At 31.4% G+C, this 17,703-nt stretch overlaps 1 protein-coding gene across 2 annotated transcripts in view; it reads left to right on the top strand.

Moving 5' to 3' along the window:
• The window catches only part of LOC129226365 (rap guanine nucleotide exchange factor 2-like), a 458,437-nt gene that overhangs the window by 387,539 nt on the left and 53,195 nt on the right, over nucleotides 1–17,703 (top strand). For both annotated transcript variants that reach the window (XM_054860968.1, XM_054860969.1), the window contains 7 exons: nucleotides 614–718; nucleotides 3,400–3,590; nucleotides 8,460–8,682; nucleotides 9,153–9,314; nucleotides 11,309–11,416; nucleotides 13,378–13,581; nucleotides 14,753–14,861. In XM_054860968.1, coding sequence (XP_054716943.1) covers nucleotides 614–718; nucleotides 3,400–3,590; nucleotides 8,460–8,682; nucleotides 9,153–9,314; nucleotides 11,309–11,416; nucleotides 13,378–13,581; nucleotides 14,753–14,861 — 1,102 coding nt within the window. The remainder of the gene's footprint in view (nucleotides 1–613; nucleotides 719–3,399; nucleotides 3,591–8,459; nucleotides 8,683–9,152; nucleotides 9,315–11,308; nucleotides 11,417–13,377; nucleotides 13,582–14,752; nucleotides 14,862–17,703) is intronic.

Raw genomic sequence — 17,703 nt, 5'->3', positions numbered from 1 at the left:
ATCTTTTGTGCTAATTGAAAATACTCATAACTTGTATCATTGATAACTATGATTAACGTTAAAGAGATTTTTGCCAAAAAATATGCTCTACTGGTGTTTTGCAAACCTTGCATTACGCGTATTTATTTATTCCTTAGCGCTTTAGAAACTGATGTCAGAGTAATACAAAAACATCAGTTGGACATCTCTTTCATTTTTTAAGTAGCCCGTGCAACGCCAGGCACGCAGCTAGTATATATATAAAATAAGCAAGCCAAATTCCAAATACTAAACAAATTATATAAAAATAATGATGATAAAAAGGAAAATTGCAAATAGCTATTAAATAGGAAATTTATATTTACTTGGCTTTTTTAGTTTTGCTGCGTTGTGCATCTATGGGCTTTTGGTGTGGTCTTTTCAATGCTTTTCACTTTTATTATTAATTATATATATATATATATATATATATATATATATATATATATATATATAATTGTATGGATACCTTGGAGAATAAAATTAAAAATTAATACATTGTCATTCCTCATTAAATGTCACTTGGCTTCTCTTTCTTAGTAAATTTTTAATGCTTATTTTTTAGTCAATAATGTCAATGGTTTCTTTCTTCTAGAGTCTTACAGTGAGAGATACTGTCAGGGAATGCCTGGAGAAGGATCCTTGCGAACGAACAGAAGATGATATTGAAGTGCTTTTAGAGTTTATGCAGCATTTACCTGTAAGGCATTTGTTGTGCATTCTATTTAAATTAGTTATTTATAAATTTAGTTTTGTGAGTGTTATGAAAAATGAGCTTCATTTTTCAATTTTATTATTTTTATTGTTCTAAACCCCCCTCCCCCCCCCAAAAAAAATGTATAAGAATAATGATTTAATAAACAATAATAATAATAATATTAAATATCTGCAAAATGGACTTAGAACTGCTACGGGATAGTAAGGGGGTGGGGAATATGATCGCTTCAGATAGGGTTACCAACTTAAAAATTATCACCACTTTGCGACTGGCGTTGAACCTTTTTAATGACTTGATTAGAAAATATTCTCATCATTTTACCAGCTTGTCAATATTTGCGTTTTTACGGTGCGGTGCGATGTTTAACTGTTATTTTGGGAGAAAATTATACGGGTTTGATTTTTCAATGCTAACAAGGATGATTAACTTTAAATAAACTCTTTTAATTACCTTTTTTTCTCTAGACGTCTACATTTTGAAAAATGCAATCTTTTAACATCCGATATGAGAATTATATTTTGCTCTTTTTTCAAGCTAACTTCGCTTTATTAGGATGCAAATAAATGAAAAGTCTCTTTATTTTTGTTAGAATTCACATTTTAAGTTTTTAAAGCAAAATTCCATTTTCTTTTATGAGTCAAAAATTAAAATGCTGAATTGATGGTTTAATTTTATTTATTATTATTATTTTTTTTTTTTTTTTGCTTCAACTGTGTCCACAGATATTAATGAAATGTTTATCATAGGACTCTAAAATGCAATTTTAAAATAATTTTATCAAAAATATTTCTTTTACTTGCCGTTTTTATACTTTTGATACCTTCACTTTGAGAATTGCAATCTCTTTGCATCCTCTATGAAATCCGATTTTTCGAATTTTTGACGTTTATTATGCTTTGTTAAGAGGTAAAGAAATAATATCTCTGTTTATTTTTGTTAAAGTCACGAAATTTATAAGTTTTAAACGAAATTCTGTGCTTTTTAAGAGTGTCTTGGGTCAAAAAGTTAAATGCTGAACCCTTGTCTGATTTTTTTTTTTTTTTTTGTTACAATTATTTTAAATACTGTACAGAAATATTTCTAGTATAATTTAACATACTGTAGAATGGTAGATAAATATTGATATTTGAGAGAGCGATGCCTCCCCCCCCCTGCCAAATACTAGAAAAAAACTCCAGAATGGTATTCTCGACATAGGAGAGGAAAACACTCAAATTTAAGTTTAAATGATGCAGTTTGTGCCATCTCTAAATTCTAAAATTTCATTTTAAAATTTTTTTTTTTTTTTGCGAAATTATTTGATTTTTTACAAAAAATTCATTTTTCACAAAATTATTTGATTTTTCACAAAAAACGGACCCTGTGAAAAATCCTGGACAGACCCCTGGTACATACCAATTTATATTCTAGAAAAAAACATAGAAATATATTCAAAATGCATAATTACATTTTGTTTTTTAAAATACAGGAGAGTGGGGGTTGGTGATCCCCTGATCTCCCAAATGACTGGCCTAATTGTTTGGTTTCTCCTCATTTATTTCTACATAAGTCAAATGAACAATATTAATGCAGAAAATACCAGGTCTCAAAACTTATATTGCCAAAAACCAGGGTTGGCTTTCTGCCAGCAGAAACTAGTTTTTGCCCTGAGGGTGGTAGAAGCTGGTTAAACCATTAAAAAATCGCAGAAACTGGCTAAAACTAAAAAACCTCTTTAATAATTTAAGTAATTAGTAAATTATATTCGTTTAAGTAAACTAAAAAATGAAACTTCATTTCATCATTGTTAAAAACAAAATCCACTACTTTTGCACTTGATTTAGTTTCAAAAGAGAATTTTTCAATTTGCAGATTCTCGTAATATTTGGATTTATAAGACAAAAATCTTATTTGTACTTACGAAAGAGTAGTGACATACAAATTTAAACAGGCATTACTGATCATATTTGCTCGCTTATATGCTTCATCTAAATTGCTTGTGATTGAAATTATCATGTGCTTCAAGAAGAAAGTGTCAGAACTTTACTTCCCAATATTAACCTAGATTTTGTATTACTGATTTTGATTTGCTTTTTATGTCATTTTGGCAGTTTCTGCCTCAAATGTGGCATAAAGTGGTTTTTACCATGCCGGTTTTAACTGGTTTCTACCACTGGTTTTAGCTGCTTCGGCAAAAACTTGCCAACCCTGCTAAAAACTGGATTCGGGCATTTCCCCCCCTCTTATCCATCCTTATCTGGTAAATAAAAATTTAATAACAATAATATTTAATAGATTTGTTTGCAAGCCTGTCGTTTCATAGTTTTCCATGGGCATGCCGAGGGTATATCTACTTACCGATGCATTTTATAGGGAAAACCATAAAAATAGATTCAAAATGCATTCGTTCATTATGTTTTTTGAAATCCAGGTAAGGGGGGGGGGGGGTTGATCTCCTGATGTTCCAAATAACAGACCTGATTATTTGGTTTCTCCTTATTTATTTATACATAAAGTAAAATGAACAATGTTAATGTAGACATCAATATTCATGCAAAAAGTGTTGAAAATTAATTTAAAAAAATCTAAGTTTTGCTTTTTTTTTAAATAGTCTGATGACTTTTGTGAATGTGCACTAAGCAGGTTTCAGTAGTTTTGGCACTGAACCTGATTTTGTTTTATAGGCATTTGCTAACATGACTTTAACGATTCGAAGAGCCCTTTGTGCTGTGATGGTCTTTGCGGTTGTCGAGAAAGCTGGGACTATTGTAATGAATGATGGAGAAGAGCTTGATTCATGGTCAGTCATCGTCAATGGTCATGTTGAAGTTGAGCAGCAAGATGGAAGAGTTGAAGAACTTCATCTTGGAGACAGGTAAAGGATTTATTCTTTTAAAATATATGTTTGTGTGTATGCTAATTAGCACGAAACTGCAGTCTTCGGCTGGAAATGACTGAGCTGGCAGTGTATTTCACGTATTTCTGCTTTAGCCCTGGCTAATGGGCGGTAATTTACTGAATATGTTAGTGGTTACATCTTGGATTATATACAACTGCACACCTGTGTATCAGGAGTGATTTGGTGCCAGAACTCATCTGATTGCCATTCCACTACTTTTTTTCTGGAAACATTAATTTCTCTTAGATATTAAATTGATCACAACTCAAAATTCAATTGGTGTTCTAGTACTGGAAAACTTCATCTCTGCTATATGTGCATTGTTTTGCTTCTTTTGGCGTGAGTGTATATAAATGCATATAAGAACATCAAACATCTGTCACTTAATTTTTAGAATTTTTAAACATCAATAAAATTAAAAATAAACATTTTCTTTTCCTCAAAGGATTAAAAATCAGATGAATAATTGAAAATAACTTTTTGGAAATAAATACTACCCCGTCTGGTAGCCAATAAGAGCAGAAAAGGTCTTTAGAAATGCAGGGCTCCCAAATGGTCCGCTTTTCCCGCCAAAGTCCGTTTTTTAGTATAAAGTCTGCTTTAGACCGCTTTTTAACATTTTGGTCCGTTTAGTCCGCTTTTATATTGTTTTTGCTCAAAAATCAGATTTTAAAAATTTTCATTACATTAAAAGATACTGTGCTGACGTTTGTTACGCCCAAACACACGGCCGCGGCGTCATTTTTCTATTGAACCTAACTTTCTTTTATTATTTCGCTTCAGATTTACATGGAAATCTAGCAAATGGAGAGGTTTTGGGGGGGGGGGGGGGGGAGTTATGACTTCAAATCAAAGCAGTTTGATACCGAAATTTCTCACAGGTTCGTACGCCCTTGAAAAACCTTGAAAAAAATCGAGAATGTTTCATCAGTGCAATTTTCTGAACTTGTGTTCGATACGTAGCATCGCGAAAAATTACTTCCTGCGTTTGCGAGTTCAATCTTTTTGCATCTTGTTAATATTTTGATATTTTTGACAATCGAAAGTTATTTTAACATTCATTAACTTAGATTAGCTTGTTTTATGTTTAATTCCGCTTCGCCGAAAATTGCTTGCTGGGTTTTGATGTTTCAATCTCTTTGCATCTTGTAAATATTTTGATATTTTTGGCAATCGGAAGTTATTTTGACATAACACCTCCTTAGATTAGCTTATTTTTTGTTTAATTTTAATAGATAATAAACTACTTTTTTTTTCGAAACCATGGCAACATTGAACTTACTCGCACTTCACGGAAAATTGCTTGTGTTTGAGATTCCAATCTTTTTGCATCTTGTTAATGTTTTGATATTTTTGGAAATCGGAAGTTATTTTGACATACGCCACCATAGATTAGCTTATTTTTTGTTTAATTTTAATAGATAATAACCTTTCTTATTTTTGGAACCATAGCAGCATTGCACTTACTCAAACTTCGCGAAGAATTGCTTCTTATGTTTGAGATTTCAATCTTTTTGCATCTTGTAAATATTTTGATATTTTGCGCAATCGAATGTTATTTTCACATATGCTATCCTAGACTAGCATATTTTATGTTCAATTTTAGTCATGTTTAGTTTTAGAGAATTTTTTTTTTTTTTTGGAAATTATGCCAACAGTGAACATACTTTGCGAAAATTTGATTCTCGTGTTCAAGATTTCAATGTTTTTGCATCTAGTAATTATTTTAATATTTTTGAAAATTGGAAGCTGTTTTGACATGTGCTACCTCAAATTATATTATTTAATTTTATTTTTAAAAACCAAAACTTTGTATTCTTATTTTTTTTTAAATACTCAAAATGAGTATTTTTAATTTGAAAATATAGCTCTATGAATCTGAAATTACACATTTATTTATTACATTAAGTTATCCAGTAAAAGCTGCCTCAAATTTACATTCAGTGTATTTATCGCTTGAGCGCATTTGTATATTTTTGGGTGTGGGAACTTTAATAAAAAAATTTCTTTCTCACTAATTTTTACATATACACGCAGACAGTTACAATACTTTTTGGTGCCCAAACAACTAATACATACATATGAAGAAATGATTTGGATACTTAGCGTACTAATAAATGATTTGCAATCCTCTAATATTTTTGAACTTAGTCAATCAGTAGCGTTGCCAGAAATTACCTCCTGCTTTGGTGTTTGATCATAAACTCTCATGTGTATATAAATGTAACATATGTAGGCTGGAAATATGTGTAAAAGCCAAGGACTGTGGAGGGGGAGGGGGACCTTCTGGTCTCTAAACTATAGCTTCTTGTCTTGCGGTACCTTATATCAAAATAAATTCTCTTTAAACTGGTTATGTGAAAAATTTTGTAAACTACTATGTGCTAAGGTGTTTACTGTAATATCTATATCTAAAAAGTCTTTATTAGGTATGCACTAATTCATCGCTCACTTAGGTGATTATTTTTAATTAGCCAGTTTTTACCTGTTAATTAGTAGAAAATTTATTTTACAATTAAAGTTACTCTGTAAGATGGTCAGTTACATGCTTGCTTGTCACCCCCCCCCCCCCCATTCAAATATTTGTGTAAATAATATAATTCAATGGATAAAAAATTCAGTTGTGCAGAAGGTGATAAGGATTTATCATTAACACTCATTATTATGATTAATTAACAAATTATCTTCATGTATTTAGTGCCAGGCAGCTGATTTGCCTTTTGGTGCTTCCCTGGGTTTAACTATGAATGGTCCTCTCAAGCTCCTCTTTTTAATCCTAAGTGGTCCTCTTTGGTCCCCTTTTTGATTCAAAGTGGTCCTCTTTTACCCCTTTTCTATGGCTAAAATGTGTTGGGAGCCCTGGAAATGGCATTAAATCAAAAAATGCAAAGCCCTTTTTGGAGAAGATTTTGAAGAACAAACTAATTTATTTCATTGAATTTTTTTTTCTTTGTGGATATCAGTTTATATGTATAATTGTTTATAGGGTTATGGCACCAATAACAGACAAGGGTCCAGTAGCAGAGGGTCGTAAGTTTAGATTGAAATATTAAGCATTTTAGGCGGTTAAAACTGATGTTGCTGCGACCCATGAATACGGTGCACCCGTCTAATGTTATCAAAGTTAATTTTATGAGCTAGTTGGTATTTACAAAGCAGTGGTGGAAAGTTATGAACAGCTACCACGAGGTCTGCCGGTGTTTCATGTTCATTTGGACTTAGTTTTAAATCTAAAAGTAAAGAATATTTGCACATTTCAAAGACAAAAGGGGAATTCTATGCATTGTTCAGCATCCTTTCACCATCCTATCTGTTCCTGGGTATCATCAGCATGTCGGTGCCTGTTACTGAGGGGTCGGACCTTTTTTTTTCAAAGTTGAGCAAATAAAAAAATGAATTAACTAATTCAGAGGATTTAAAAGCAGCCAAACGTTAGATGGCATGTCGTTGCAAGAGATAAAAATTCTTTTAAAAGTCTAAATATATTAAAAGACTCAGAAAATTGAGTTAACCTGAAAGCAATGTCTTAAGCATATCTGTTACAGGTGCCGTTACCCTATATGTTTCTTGCATCAGTTAAAAAACACAAAAATATAAAAAAGTGATCTTTTTGCACTTAATATTGTGACAACTTTTCTAGATGCTGATTTTAAAAAAATGTTAGTGCATCATATTTTAGGTATTTTTAGTGCATATTTGCATGTAGATTTTAGTGATTTTTTTAGTGCATTTTGTCTGTGCTCTATCCAAGATAATGTATCCTTTCAAACTTGTAACCTTCAGTTTATTTTGTTGAATGCAGCAACTCTGCTATTTTTGTAATTTTTATAATCCTGTTAAACCAATCCCAAAAATTAAATCATCAACCATTGTAGGCATTTAAAAGACTGTTTTGCTGATTATTTTGATGTTCGTAGTCTCTGATATTATAAAGTTTGTTGTATAAGAATGTTTCAAAAATGTACGATACGATGGGAAGGTAGATCTTCAACTTAAGAATCTGGATATTTGGGGTTTATATTTTTTGAAATCATGGTTAGAAGAAGCTGGGATTCATGAATAAAAATTTCAGATATGAATTAAATCTTAGGTTTAACACTACTAGACTTACGGAAGTGATTGTATACCTAGAAATACGGCGGGAGTCATTTTGACACTCTGAAATCAAATCTGCATAGTTCTCTGCATAATGTTATACATTTGCAAAAATAAGTTAATTAAACTTATTTATAATAATTATAGTTTATTTTAAAGGATTCAGAGATTTTAAGGATATATAATGAAATATTTAAAAAAGGTTTAAAATGCCCTTTGAATAAACAATCTGCACTGTTTCAGTTGTTTTCCAGAAACTAGCAGCTAATGTTCCCTTTTATGTACAAGCACATTATGAATGCCTTAAGTTCTGTCAATGATACTTTCCAAGAGGCATTTTTAAGTATCTGCTCGGTTTCATCATAATAGATGTATTTGCCTTTTTTTTTTCTCAAAAAGGTCAAAATGACACTAGTTTGGGTTTAAGGGAACAAAAAAACTAATTTTCTTGAAAACTTTATATTAGAATACGACACAACGATTTAGGAAAAGCCTAGGAAGGATTAAGCTTTTCATGAAAATTTAGAGGAGCTATTAGCAGAAAAAAAATTCACTTGGTGTCAAAATGACCCCTTCTGAAATTTTAGTGTTAAAAATCTTAAATGATAGTCTAATGTATTGTGTTAGTTAAAGGAAGTAATATGATTGTAGCCTTTGCTTTAAGGGTTTTTCTTTTTCTTTCTTTTTGTGTGTGTGTGAAAAATTTTAAAGCTTGCTTTTTTTTTTAAATGTATTATTTTTATGTTTTAGTTTTGGAATTACTCCTACCACTGAGAAAATGTACCATCAAGGTGTGATGCGAACAAAAGTTGACGATTGCCAGTTTGTGTGCATTGCTCAGAGCGATTACTACAGGATTCTTCACCAAGGAGAAGAAAACACAAGGAAGCATGAAGAGGATGGTGAAGTTGTTCTAGTCACTGAACACAGAGTACTTGATGGCGGAAGTCGGAGAGGTCACATTGTCATCAGGGTTGGTTTTTACATTCTTAAATTCTCTTTGAGTCTACATCTTTTAAGTTTTTTGTATAACTTATCTGTGGTTTACCTAGCATGGGTGCCACCCGGGGGTGGTAATTTGTGGTGTCACCTTCCCTCCCCCCCACACACAGATGTTAAAGGAAAAAAATATGTAAACATGAAAATCATGAACTACATTTGTTTTATAAGGAAATTTTAAGTCTGCTAATGTACAAAGATTAAAGTGGTGGGTCCGGGGGTTTGCCCCCCCCCCGAAGTTTTTTCAAATTTGTAGTCTTCAAAATGCATTTTAGCTTCATATTTTTCAAAAACTTAAAATTTCACTTAAGGTGTCACCCCCACACAGGTGACACCCGGGACGGACCCCCCCCCCCCAAGTCACGCTACTGCCATTATAAATGCATAAAAACTTTTCATACTACTATAGATAACTTCCTCTAACACAATGACAATTGTTTTTAGGGTTCAATTGAAAGGTTGTTGGCACATTTGGTTGAAGACAATGCTTTGGATCCTAGCTATGTAGAAGATTTTCTATTAACTTATCGAACTTTTATTAAGAATCCTCTTACTATCACAGAAAATCTACTCAGATGGTTTGCTGATCCTCATTTAAGAGATAAGGTAAGAGAAGAATTGTTTTCCTACAAACTTGTTCTTTGTTCATTTATTGTTACACATTTATTCATTTTTTAAAAAATTGTGGCCTTACTACTGTTTTTTTAATATGAAACACATATTTTTAATCTTTCTTACAAGGAACAATACTGCTGTGAGCAAGCAGTATCTGAAGAAATGAGTTTTCGAGATATTTGAAGAAACTAATTTTGGATTCAATACTAACAATAGGGAAACGTTGGAACTGGAATTTGTATTCACTCTTCAGATTCAACGGAAATCAAATAAGCAAGCTTGTTCAATAAAGCAAACATACAATTGATGATAAAAATGCAAAGAAATGAATAATACTGCAGTGGGCAGGTAAAAAGCAATGTCTGCAATTTTTTTTTTTTTTTCATTTTTATAATCTATTGCACGTTAGCTTTATCATACAAACTTGCTTACTTGGTTTCTGCTGTAAAAAAATTGCGAAAAAAAAAAGTCCAATTCCAATATTTCCCTATTGTTAATATTGAATTCTACACACATTTCTTCAAATATCTAAAAAACTCATTTCTGAAGATACTGCCTCCAGTGGTTCAAAAATACATGTAAAAAAAAAATGTTTCTCCTAGATAACAGGACACCCTTCAATATTTTTAGACTTGTGGATAGTAATGTACTGGAAGAAGTTTAGCTCCCTATTTCAACTAAAAGAGGGTGCTCAACCTCCTCCCCCAAACTTCATAGGTATGGGGAGTGGGATTAACAAAATACATTGAAATGAAAAAAGAATGCTACACCTTATCATGTACACTATTAATATGCCTATACATTGCAATAACATAATTATTTACAAAAGAAACAGCTGTGGAAATTTAATGTTTCTAAATTTGTGGCATTTTCTGAGTTATGGCTACTGTTAAATTAAGGGGTCATTGAGCACACTATTTAAATTTGAGTAAGAAGCTAAAACTTTTACAGCATAATACTATTAGTAAGTCTAATAAAAAAAATAGGGAGTGTCCTGGACTCTAGCTTAAAAAAAGTTTTTTTGAACCACCCTAATACTGCGGCTTACCTGCTCATGGCAGACTAGCACTCTTTCTGTCCCGTATTAGTGGTTACATTCAAATACTTTTGTACTGAATATTGATACTGCCAATTTCATGATTCATATTTTTTTTAAGGATGAATCATAAAATTGGCTGCTGTTAGATTCAGGCTGCTACCTTATCAATCAAAAACATTTACTTACCAAGTATTGTCACCTTCTCTCTTCAAATGAGTACCAAATTAATTTAAAAAATCCAGACTTTACTCTTAAATCACCTTGCACTTTGTATGGACTCTACCACCAGTATACCATAAAGATTCATTTGTTTGCTGCATAAAACTAGCTAGAATATAGTATCATGTAATTGCTAGTAAACGAGTCCTTGCAGAATAAGGAATGGACCCTGAATTTTTGAAACTATGGGGCATACGGTTAGTAAAAATCTGTAGATTTCAATTCTTCAACTTCCTCAGCTTTTGTCTGTTTTTTTTTTTTTTTTTTTTTCAGAAAATAGTAAGTCAGTATTTTGTGCAAACTTTCCAAAAGTTCATTTCAAAAAAAAAAAAAAAAAAAATCAGCATCATTATTTTTCCTGTTTTTCTTATAAACTTTGTAAAATGCTTAAAAAGTGAAAAATTCCCAATATTGCTACCTAATTGTGTTAGCTTGGTAAAATCTGCATTGTTTGAAAATAATCCTTTGCTCTTTTGTTGGATGGGAATCAATATTATTATTTTGTGGCAAACATAACTTCTTTTTAGTATACTTTCCATAAAGTTTTTAAGAAAAGAACAAATATATGCTAAAAATAAGTAAAATGAGAGTATTATTTTATTTGTAAATTACTTCAGGAGAGACTTTAAGAACAGATTTATGAAGAAAGTTAATTATAATTTTGTACATGTGTGTGCTTTTGAACTCTCTTAAGCATTCTCAATTTCCTCTTATTTTTTATGAACAGGTGACTAGAGTGGTATTATTATGGGTCAACAATCATTTCACCGATTTTGAGACTGATCCCGAAATGATGGAATTCCTGGAAAAATTTGAAGCAGGTTTAGAGAAAGAAGTAAGTAAAACATTTATTATTTTCTGTACTTATGTCTATTAACCTAGTAAGCTCAGTACTGTTATAGCAAATGCTGGTATTTTCGAACTATTTTGCAATTTCATAATATCAGTATTTGCTGAGGTAAAATACTAGTATTTTTGATACTAGCTGAAAATAAAAAGTAAGTATAAATAAGTTAAAATGAAATAAATATTTTCACTTTAACTTATTCAATATCTACTGCTATTTTAAATATGTACAGTCTGATCCCGATTTACGCTAGGAATGTGTTCCAAGACTCCTCGTGTAAGTCGAAATTTCACGTTGTGGAAAAGTGTTGTGTATGATTTTTTTTATTAACATACCCAATCATGTTAGACATTTTAAAACACATTTTAAACTGTTTTAGTCCATTTTTCAACTAAATATTACTGTTTCTTACATACAGAACTGAATTTTTACCGTATTTTTAAAAAAGCTGCATTATTCAACATAAAATACTGTTACCATCTACAAAGTCAAAGATTCCAATGGGAGAGAGGGGCATAAAAATAAAACATGATACGTACAGTATATAGTAATAATAAAGCACTACACTGTAAGAGTACAGTAGATACAAGAAGTTACATTTATAACTTAAAAATTGAAGATGATGATTTATGCTGCGCAATATGATTGTCATTGTAATATATTTTTCAATACAGTAGCTTCGCATTTACTTTAAAACATTTACACCTATGGTGACACCCCTCTTTCAGGGTCTCTATAATCTACAATACAAGAGCAGATTGTTTGCATTTTACTTAAACACTACTCTGTGAGCTTCATATTAAAACTTAAGTCTGGACTAATATGGATTGCCTTCTCTTGACTTTTAATTGTATGTATGAATTATTTACTCACACTTTATTGTCGGGTCACCTTCGACCCACTTTGTAGTTGTTCAAGCGTATCAAGAATTTTTACCTTTTCTTAAATTGTCACAAACTTTCGATTTTTGTTTCCATCTTCAAACTTGAGATGAAACAGTGTGCCAGGTTGCCACAATATTTCATCACCTTTTATATTTAGAATAAAGAAATGAAAAATGAGGATTGGGGTGATATAAACACACTAATAAAGCTATGTCTAGAGTGCGGTGTGTGGGAAACTTGCGCAGTCAGTGATGCTGAAAAGATGAAAGTACATTCACGAAGTCAATGTTCAACAGTAAATAACAAAGCCGAAACTTAGCACCGCGATTCCTTTCCAAATATTCTCGCGTTGAGAACGAGAAATTCGCTTTAGCAATAAAATTTGTTGCTCCTGAAAAACTCACGTTATATAGCCATTTCTCGCAAGTCGGATCGCATTGTAGCAGGAGTTGACTGTATTTCTTTTTTGATGTGACTACCAAAATCAAGCTGTTGATGTAAAAATTTGACTTTAAAAGCACGAGTGAATAGAATGTCAATTGATAAGCGAAAGATAGTTGCAGAAAGAATACAAAATGATATTTTCATCACTAGATGATATGATCAATTGCATGTTGGTTTTATCGTGGCTTGTGTTTTTTTTATTTCTTCTACTTCCTTGATCACTCACTTGCCCTTATGTATAAGTTAATAAGTTTAATTACAAATATATTTGATATGAAATCCAACCATCAACTACAGCAGTACATTTTGATATTGATGTTTTTCAACTGTACTGAATTTCAAGAAAAAGCTGTTCTTGTTATTATAACAAATGTTAATTTATTGTCACCAGTATTGATTTGCTGTCCTGTCTTGTTATTTTGCTGTACACTTGGCAAGACATTTAGAAATTATTTTATTTGTGCTTGCATTTAAACATTCTTTGCTGTTTAAACACAATGTTAATCCCCCCCTCGAGATGGTAACTTTTTTGCTTAAATTTTGTTCAGTTGTACATTTCCATTGAAAAAACTCAAAACTTGATACTTAATTTAAATTAACTTAAGTACTTTTTATTTCCAGAAGATGCAAAGTCAGTTGAGGTTATTGAACATTGCTTGTGCAACAAAAGCTCGCAACAGGACTGTGACTTTGGCTAGATCTACACGAGATGAAGTTCTGCATTTCCATATACTTGGAGGCTACGAAAGAGGGTTTGGAGTGTTTGTTTCTAAAGTCGACAAAGGATCCAAAGCTGAAGAAGTTGGCTTGAAAAGAGGAGATCAGGTGATTTCATGTTCCCAAAATATTATGCTTTTTTCTTTTCTTTCTTTTTTTTTCGTGATTGCACAAATAATTGTAACTGCCCTACCATAGAAAGAATCGAAAATATGAATTATTTGGGTATAACTTTTATTGAAAATTTAAAATGAAAATGCCATACTGATAAACTTACGAAGAAATTAAGAGGTAGAATACATTGCTTTATCTATTGAGAAATAAAGTTGGGAAAAAGTTAGATGTTTATTTTATGCTTGGATAAACACAATAATTACGTATGGTAATTGTGCTTGGGGAGGTGATTATGAGACAAATCTAACCAATTTAAATAGAACTTATGCAAAAATTTTGAAAATAATTTATGGATCTAAACAAGAATTTAATAAAAACGATACTATTTTACAAGAGTCAAAGAAAATCTATAATATCAGAGAAATATATGCACAGAGAATATTGTATTTTTGCATAACAACAATTACTGGTTTGAAATTAATGAAAAACAATATAATACTCGAATTTCAGGTAAACAATATAAAGTTATAAAACCAAATAAAACTATTATTAAAAAGCAATTCTTTTTCTTTGCACTGCGGCTGTTTAATGAAGATGTTAGGAATAAGAAGAACTTCAAAAAATATAAACAAGGGTTCAATGAATATATACAAAATAACGACATTCTATCAATAATTAACTTTTAGCTGATAAAATATACTGACTTGCCAACCGGGGGGGGGGGGGGTATTTGTATTATATTTTTTATAATATAAAATGTTTCAATGCGAGTTATTATGTTTTTTTTCCTGGAGTCAAACAGTCGAATTATTGTTCTGTGTGAAATATTTATTACTTGTGTAAAATTAATTTGTAAATATTATACTGTTTAATACATATTTGTGTTTGTGCTCCATATTAAACCGATTAAATAACACTGCGGACAGTGCCTTTGGCGCTGTTTAGTGTTGAATTTACTACTAACTCATGTTGAACTATAATCAAGAGTTTCTTTATGTTTTGTTATTGACGTTTGTAATTTATGTTTTATAATTTGTATGTTTTAACTTTATTTTATTTTGCTTACTGTTGTGTATGTGTGTTTTGTTAATAAATCTTATCTGTGTATATATATATTTTTTTAACTAATTTTTAATCAAGGTTTTTTTTTTAAATTAAATTTCAGATTTTGGAAGTGAATGGTCAAAGTTTTGAACATATGAGTCATGCTCGTGCATTAGAGGTCCTTAGAGGAACAACACATCTTTGCATTACTGTGAGATCTAACTTATTAGGTAAGCTTTTCCTAATTAAATGCACCAATTTTTCGTACATGTGACATGTCTAAATCCTAAATCCTAAAATCAACTAAGCCTATGTATATGAACATAGGCTTAGTTGATTTTAGGTGTGATATATAAGATATTTTGTCTTATTTCCTTTTAGCATTAAATCTCCATGTGCAACTGTAAATATTAACTCATAATTTTCAGGGATTTTTTTTTATTAACCCGTAACAGGGGAGGTGAAAAAGTAGGACGTGAGAGATCTCAGAGATCATTCCATTTAAAAAATTCTTTAAAATCCTGTAATCAAGATACATTCCTGTAAGTTCTCTCAGATATGCTTCGTGCTTTTATTAGCACGGGGAAAAAATATTTTTGAACTTTGAATCGAAATATACCTTTTCCGAGGAAATTTTTCTAAGAGTCTTAAGATTTTTCAACAAAATCATATGCTGCAGTAAATAACTAACTGCTTGTAACAAAAATGAATCTATTATTTATTAATGATTTCATTTTAGTTGTTTAATATATACAGAACATTTTAGTACCAGAAAAATTGATTATATGAAGTTACGAGAAAATTTTGACAGCCCTTTAACTATTAGTATTTTGCGTCGTATTTCGAGGTAATTCAGCCTACATTGTCCCTAGAATATCATTACATAACGTTAGTGAACATTTCAAACAATTCTCAACCTCATAACGCGAGTAAAATAAATATGCTTCTATCTGCGGCTCTAACGTTAAGGCTGCTCTTCAGTGGGGAAGAAAAACGATGTCGCTTGAAAATGGGCCTTTTCTTTAAACGAAAGCAGTGTACATCAGTGAAATGATTGACACTTCAACAGCCAATAGAACGAACGGTGGCCGATGAAAGTGTGGATCATGTGACCTGTCACATTTTGCAGGGGGACAGACCGGACGCTCCCCCTGCTGTGCAAGTCAAGGGAGGTATAGCTGTCGGCGAAATGAAACCGCAGCTTTTTACAGACCCTTCCAAGGAAATTCTAGTTCTTTCCCTCTTGAGTCTTGACTACACAAGTAAAAGAAAAATAACTCAATGTAAAAGGCGCGAAATTTTACATTGCCGCGCATTTTGCAATCCTACTTGTGATATTAATTTATTTGTATTCGCGCTAAAATTAATTTTGAAACAAAGATTTTTTCCCCCATTAATACGGTTTCAGATCTCATCTAGGAAAAATTAACGAATGAATGAATATTTGCAATAAATAAATTCATAAATTCGTTTTATTTTTAGAAAAATGTTCCTTATTGAAAATTGATGATTTCAAAAAAGGAAGGAAAAAAAAGATAGCCTGCATGACCACACTGAATTTTAACGAAATGAACTCCAAATTCTAACCAAAAAATATTCTTTAAAAATGGATGATCCTACTTAATATATTTGAAAAATCGAGTGCCGAATAAAACTGGGGACTAACTAGTTATCGGTTGGCGAAATTTTTTCGCTTCCTCTGCCTGTTTGCCACTCTCCCCAACCCCATCCGAGTTGCCAGAAAAACATTCTTCTTAAAAATGAAACTAGATCCTCTTTGCATAGTTAATACTTGATTGTACAATAAACATTAATACCACTAATTAGTTACATTAACCTTTATTTGAACTAATAATATTTATATTTTAGTGCTAAATTAAATACTACTTTGTTGGTTAGTTATCTGTTTTACAAATGCAGTGGCGAATAGAAAAATATGTGGCTACTATAATTGCCTTTTCTCACCACTGGTGACCAGAAAATTCCCCTAATCTTTATCTTTGAATCCTTTTCTTTTTGAAAAAATATTTATTTATTTATCTAATTTTATATGTAGATGAGAAGGCTACGATAGCATTTCTCAATGGGTTGTTATGGTGAAAGTTCTTTCAAATTGAGCATAACAACGGCAAAGTCGCGGACGGCTACGGATAAGGATTTCCTGAATTTGAAAAATTAAAGATTTTTCTGTGATCTTTGTTTGTATGCAGGGGTGCTCACCCTGCTCCAAGCTCAAAGGCAAAAATCACTCCTTCCCCCACTCTCAATGTTTGTAAACTATCTTGCGTTGAAATTTTGGAATAAAACTAAACCTAGCACTTTTAGAGTTTCAGATTCCCAGTTACTAAATTCGGCAAAATACATGAGGTATTACATACACTATATGACCAAAAGTATTGGGACACTTTCAAAAATCACAATTTTACGGATTTCTCGAGAAATAAAAGACCAATTGCTCTCTGCTCTGTAATTTTTTTTCTCATGAAAAGTATACTCCAGACGTCAAATCCAATAACAATTAAGTCTGCTATTCATTTAGGGGACCAGCAACAAATAATCCGTTCTTATCATGAATCACTCTGTAACGATGGCAGGAAAGTGTTGCCAGTTAGCTAACAATCCCTTACCATTCGTCGCCTATCCTAGAATTATAGAAATTCGGCTCATTAGATCGCTGATAACTTTTTAAAATTTAAAGAAATTGCGGTGGAATTTTTTTCGTGGATTGTAGGATGTATCTGAGCTTTGAATTATGAACGTCATAAATTGCTATCTTTCGTGCATGCGCAGTGAAAAATTAATAGCTTTAATTGTTCATTTTTCATCAAATTTTCAATATTTTAACTTCAAATTTTATTATTATGTTTCTCTAAAATGCTGTCAAATATTCTAAAAGTTTAGTAACGTTTGACGAAATACTCTGCGTAATATGAGGCGAAAACCGTCAAAATTTTTTTGCATTTTCGAAGAAATGCTTATATTTCCATGGGTATAAGAGATATTTTCACAAAAATATAAAAAATAAGTTTTTGATAGATTTTTAACTCATTTCTGAAAATTATAGCTTATTCC

This window comes from Uloborus diversus, chromosome 7 (assembly GCF_026930045.1).
Source record: "Uloborus diversus isolate 005 chromosome 7, Udiv.v.3.1, whole genome shotgun sequence".
NCBI classification, from domain to species: Eukaryota; Metazoa; Arthropoda; class Arachnida; order Araneae; family Uloboridae; genus Uloborus; species Uloborus diversus.
This window is presented reverse-complemented; position numbering and strand designations above follow the sequence as displayed.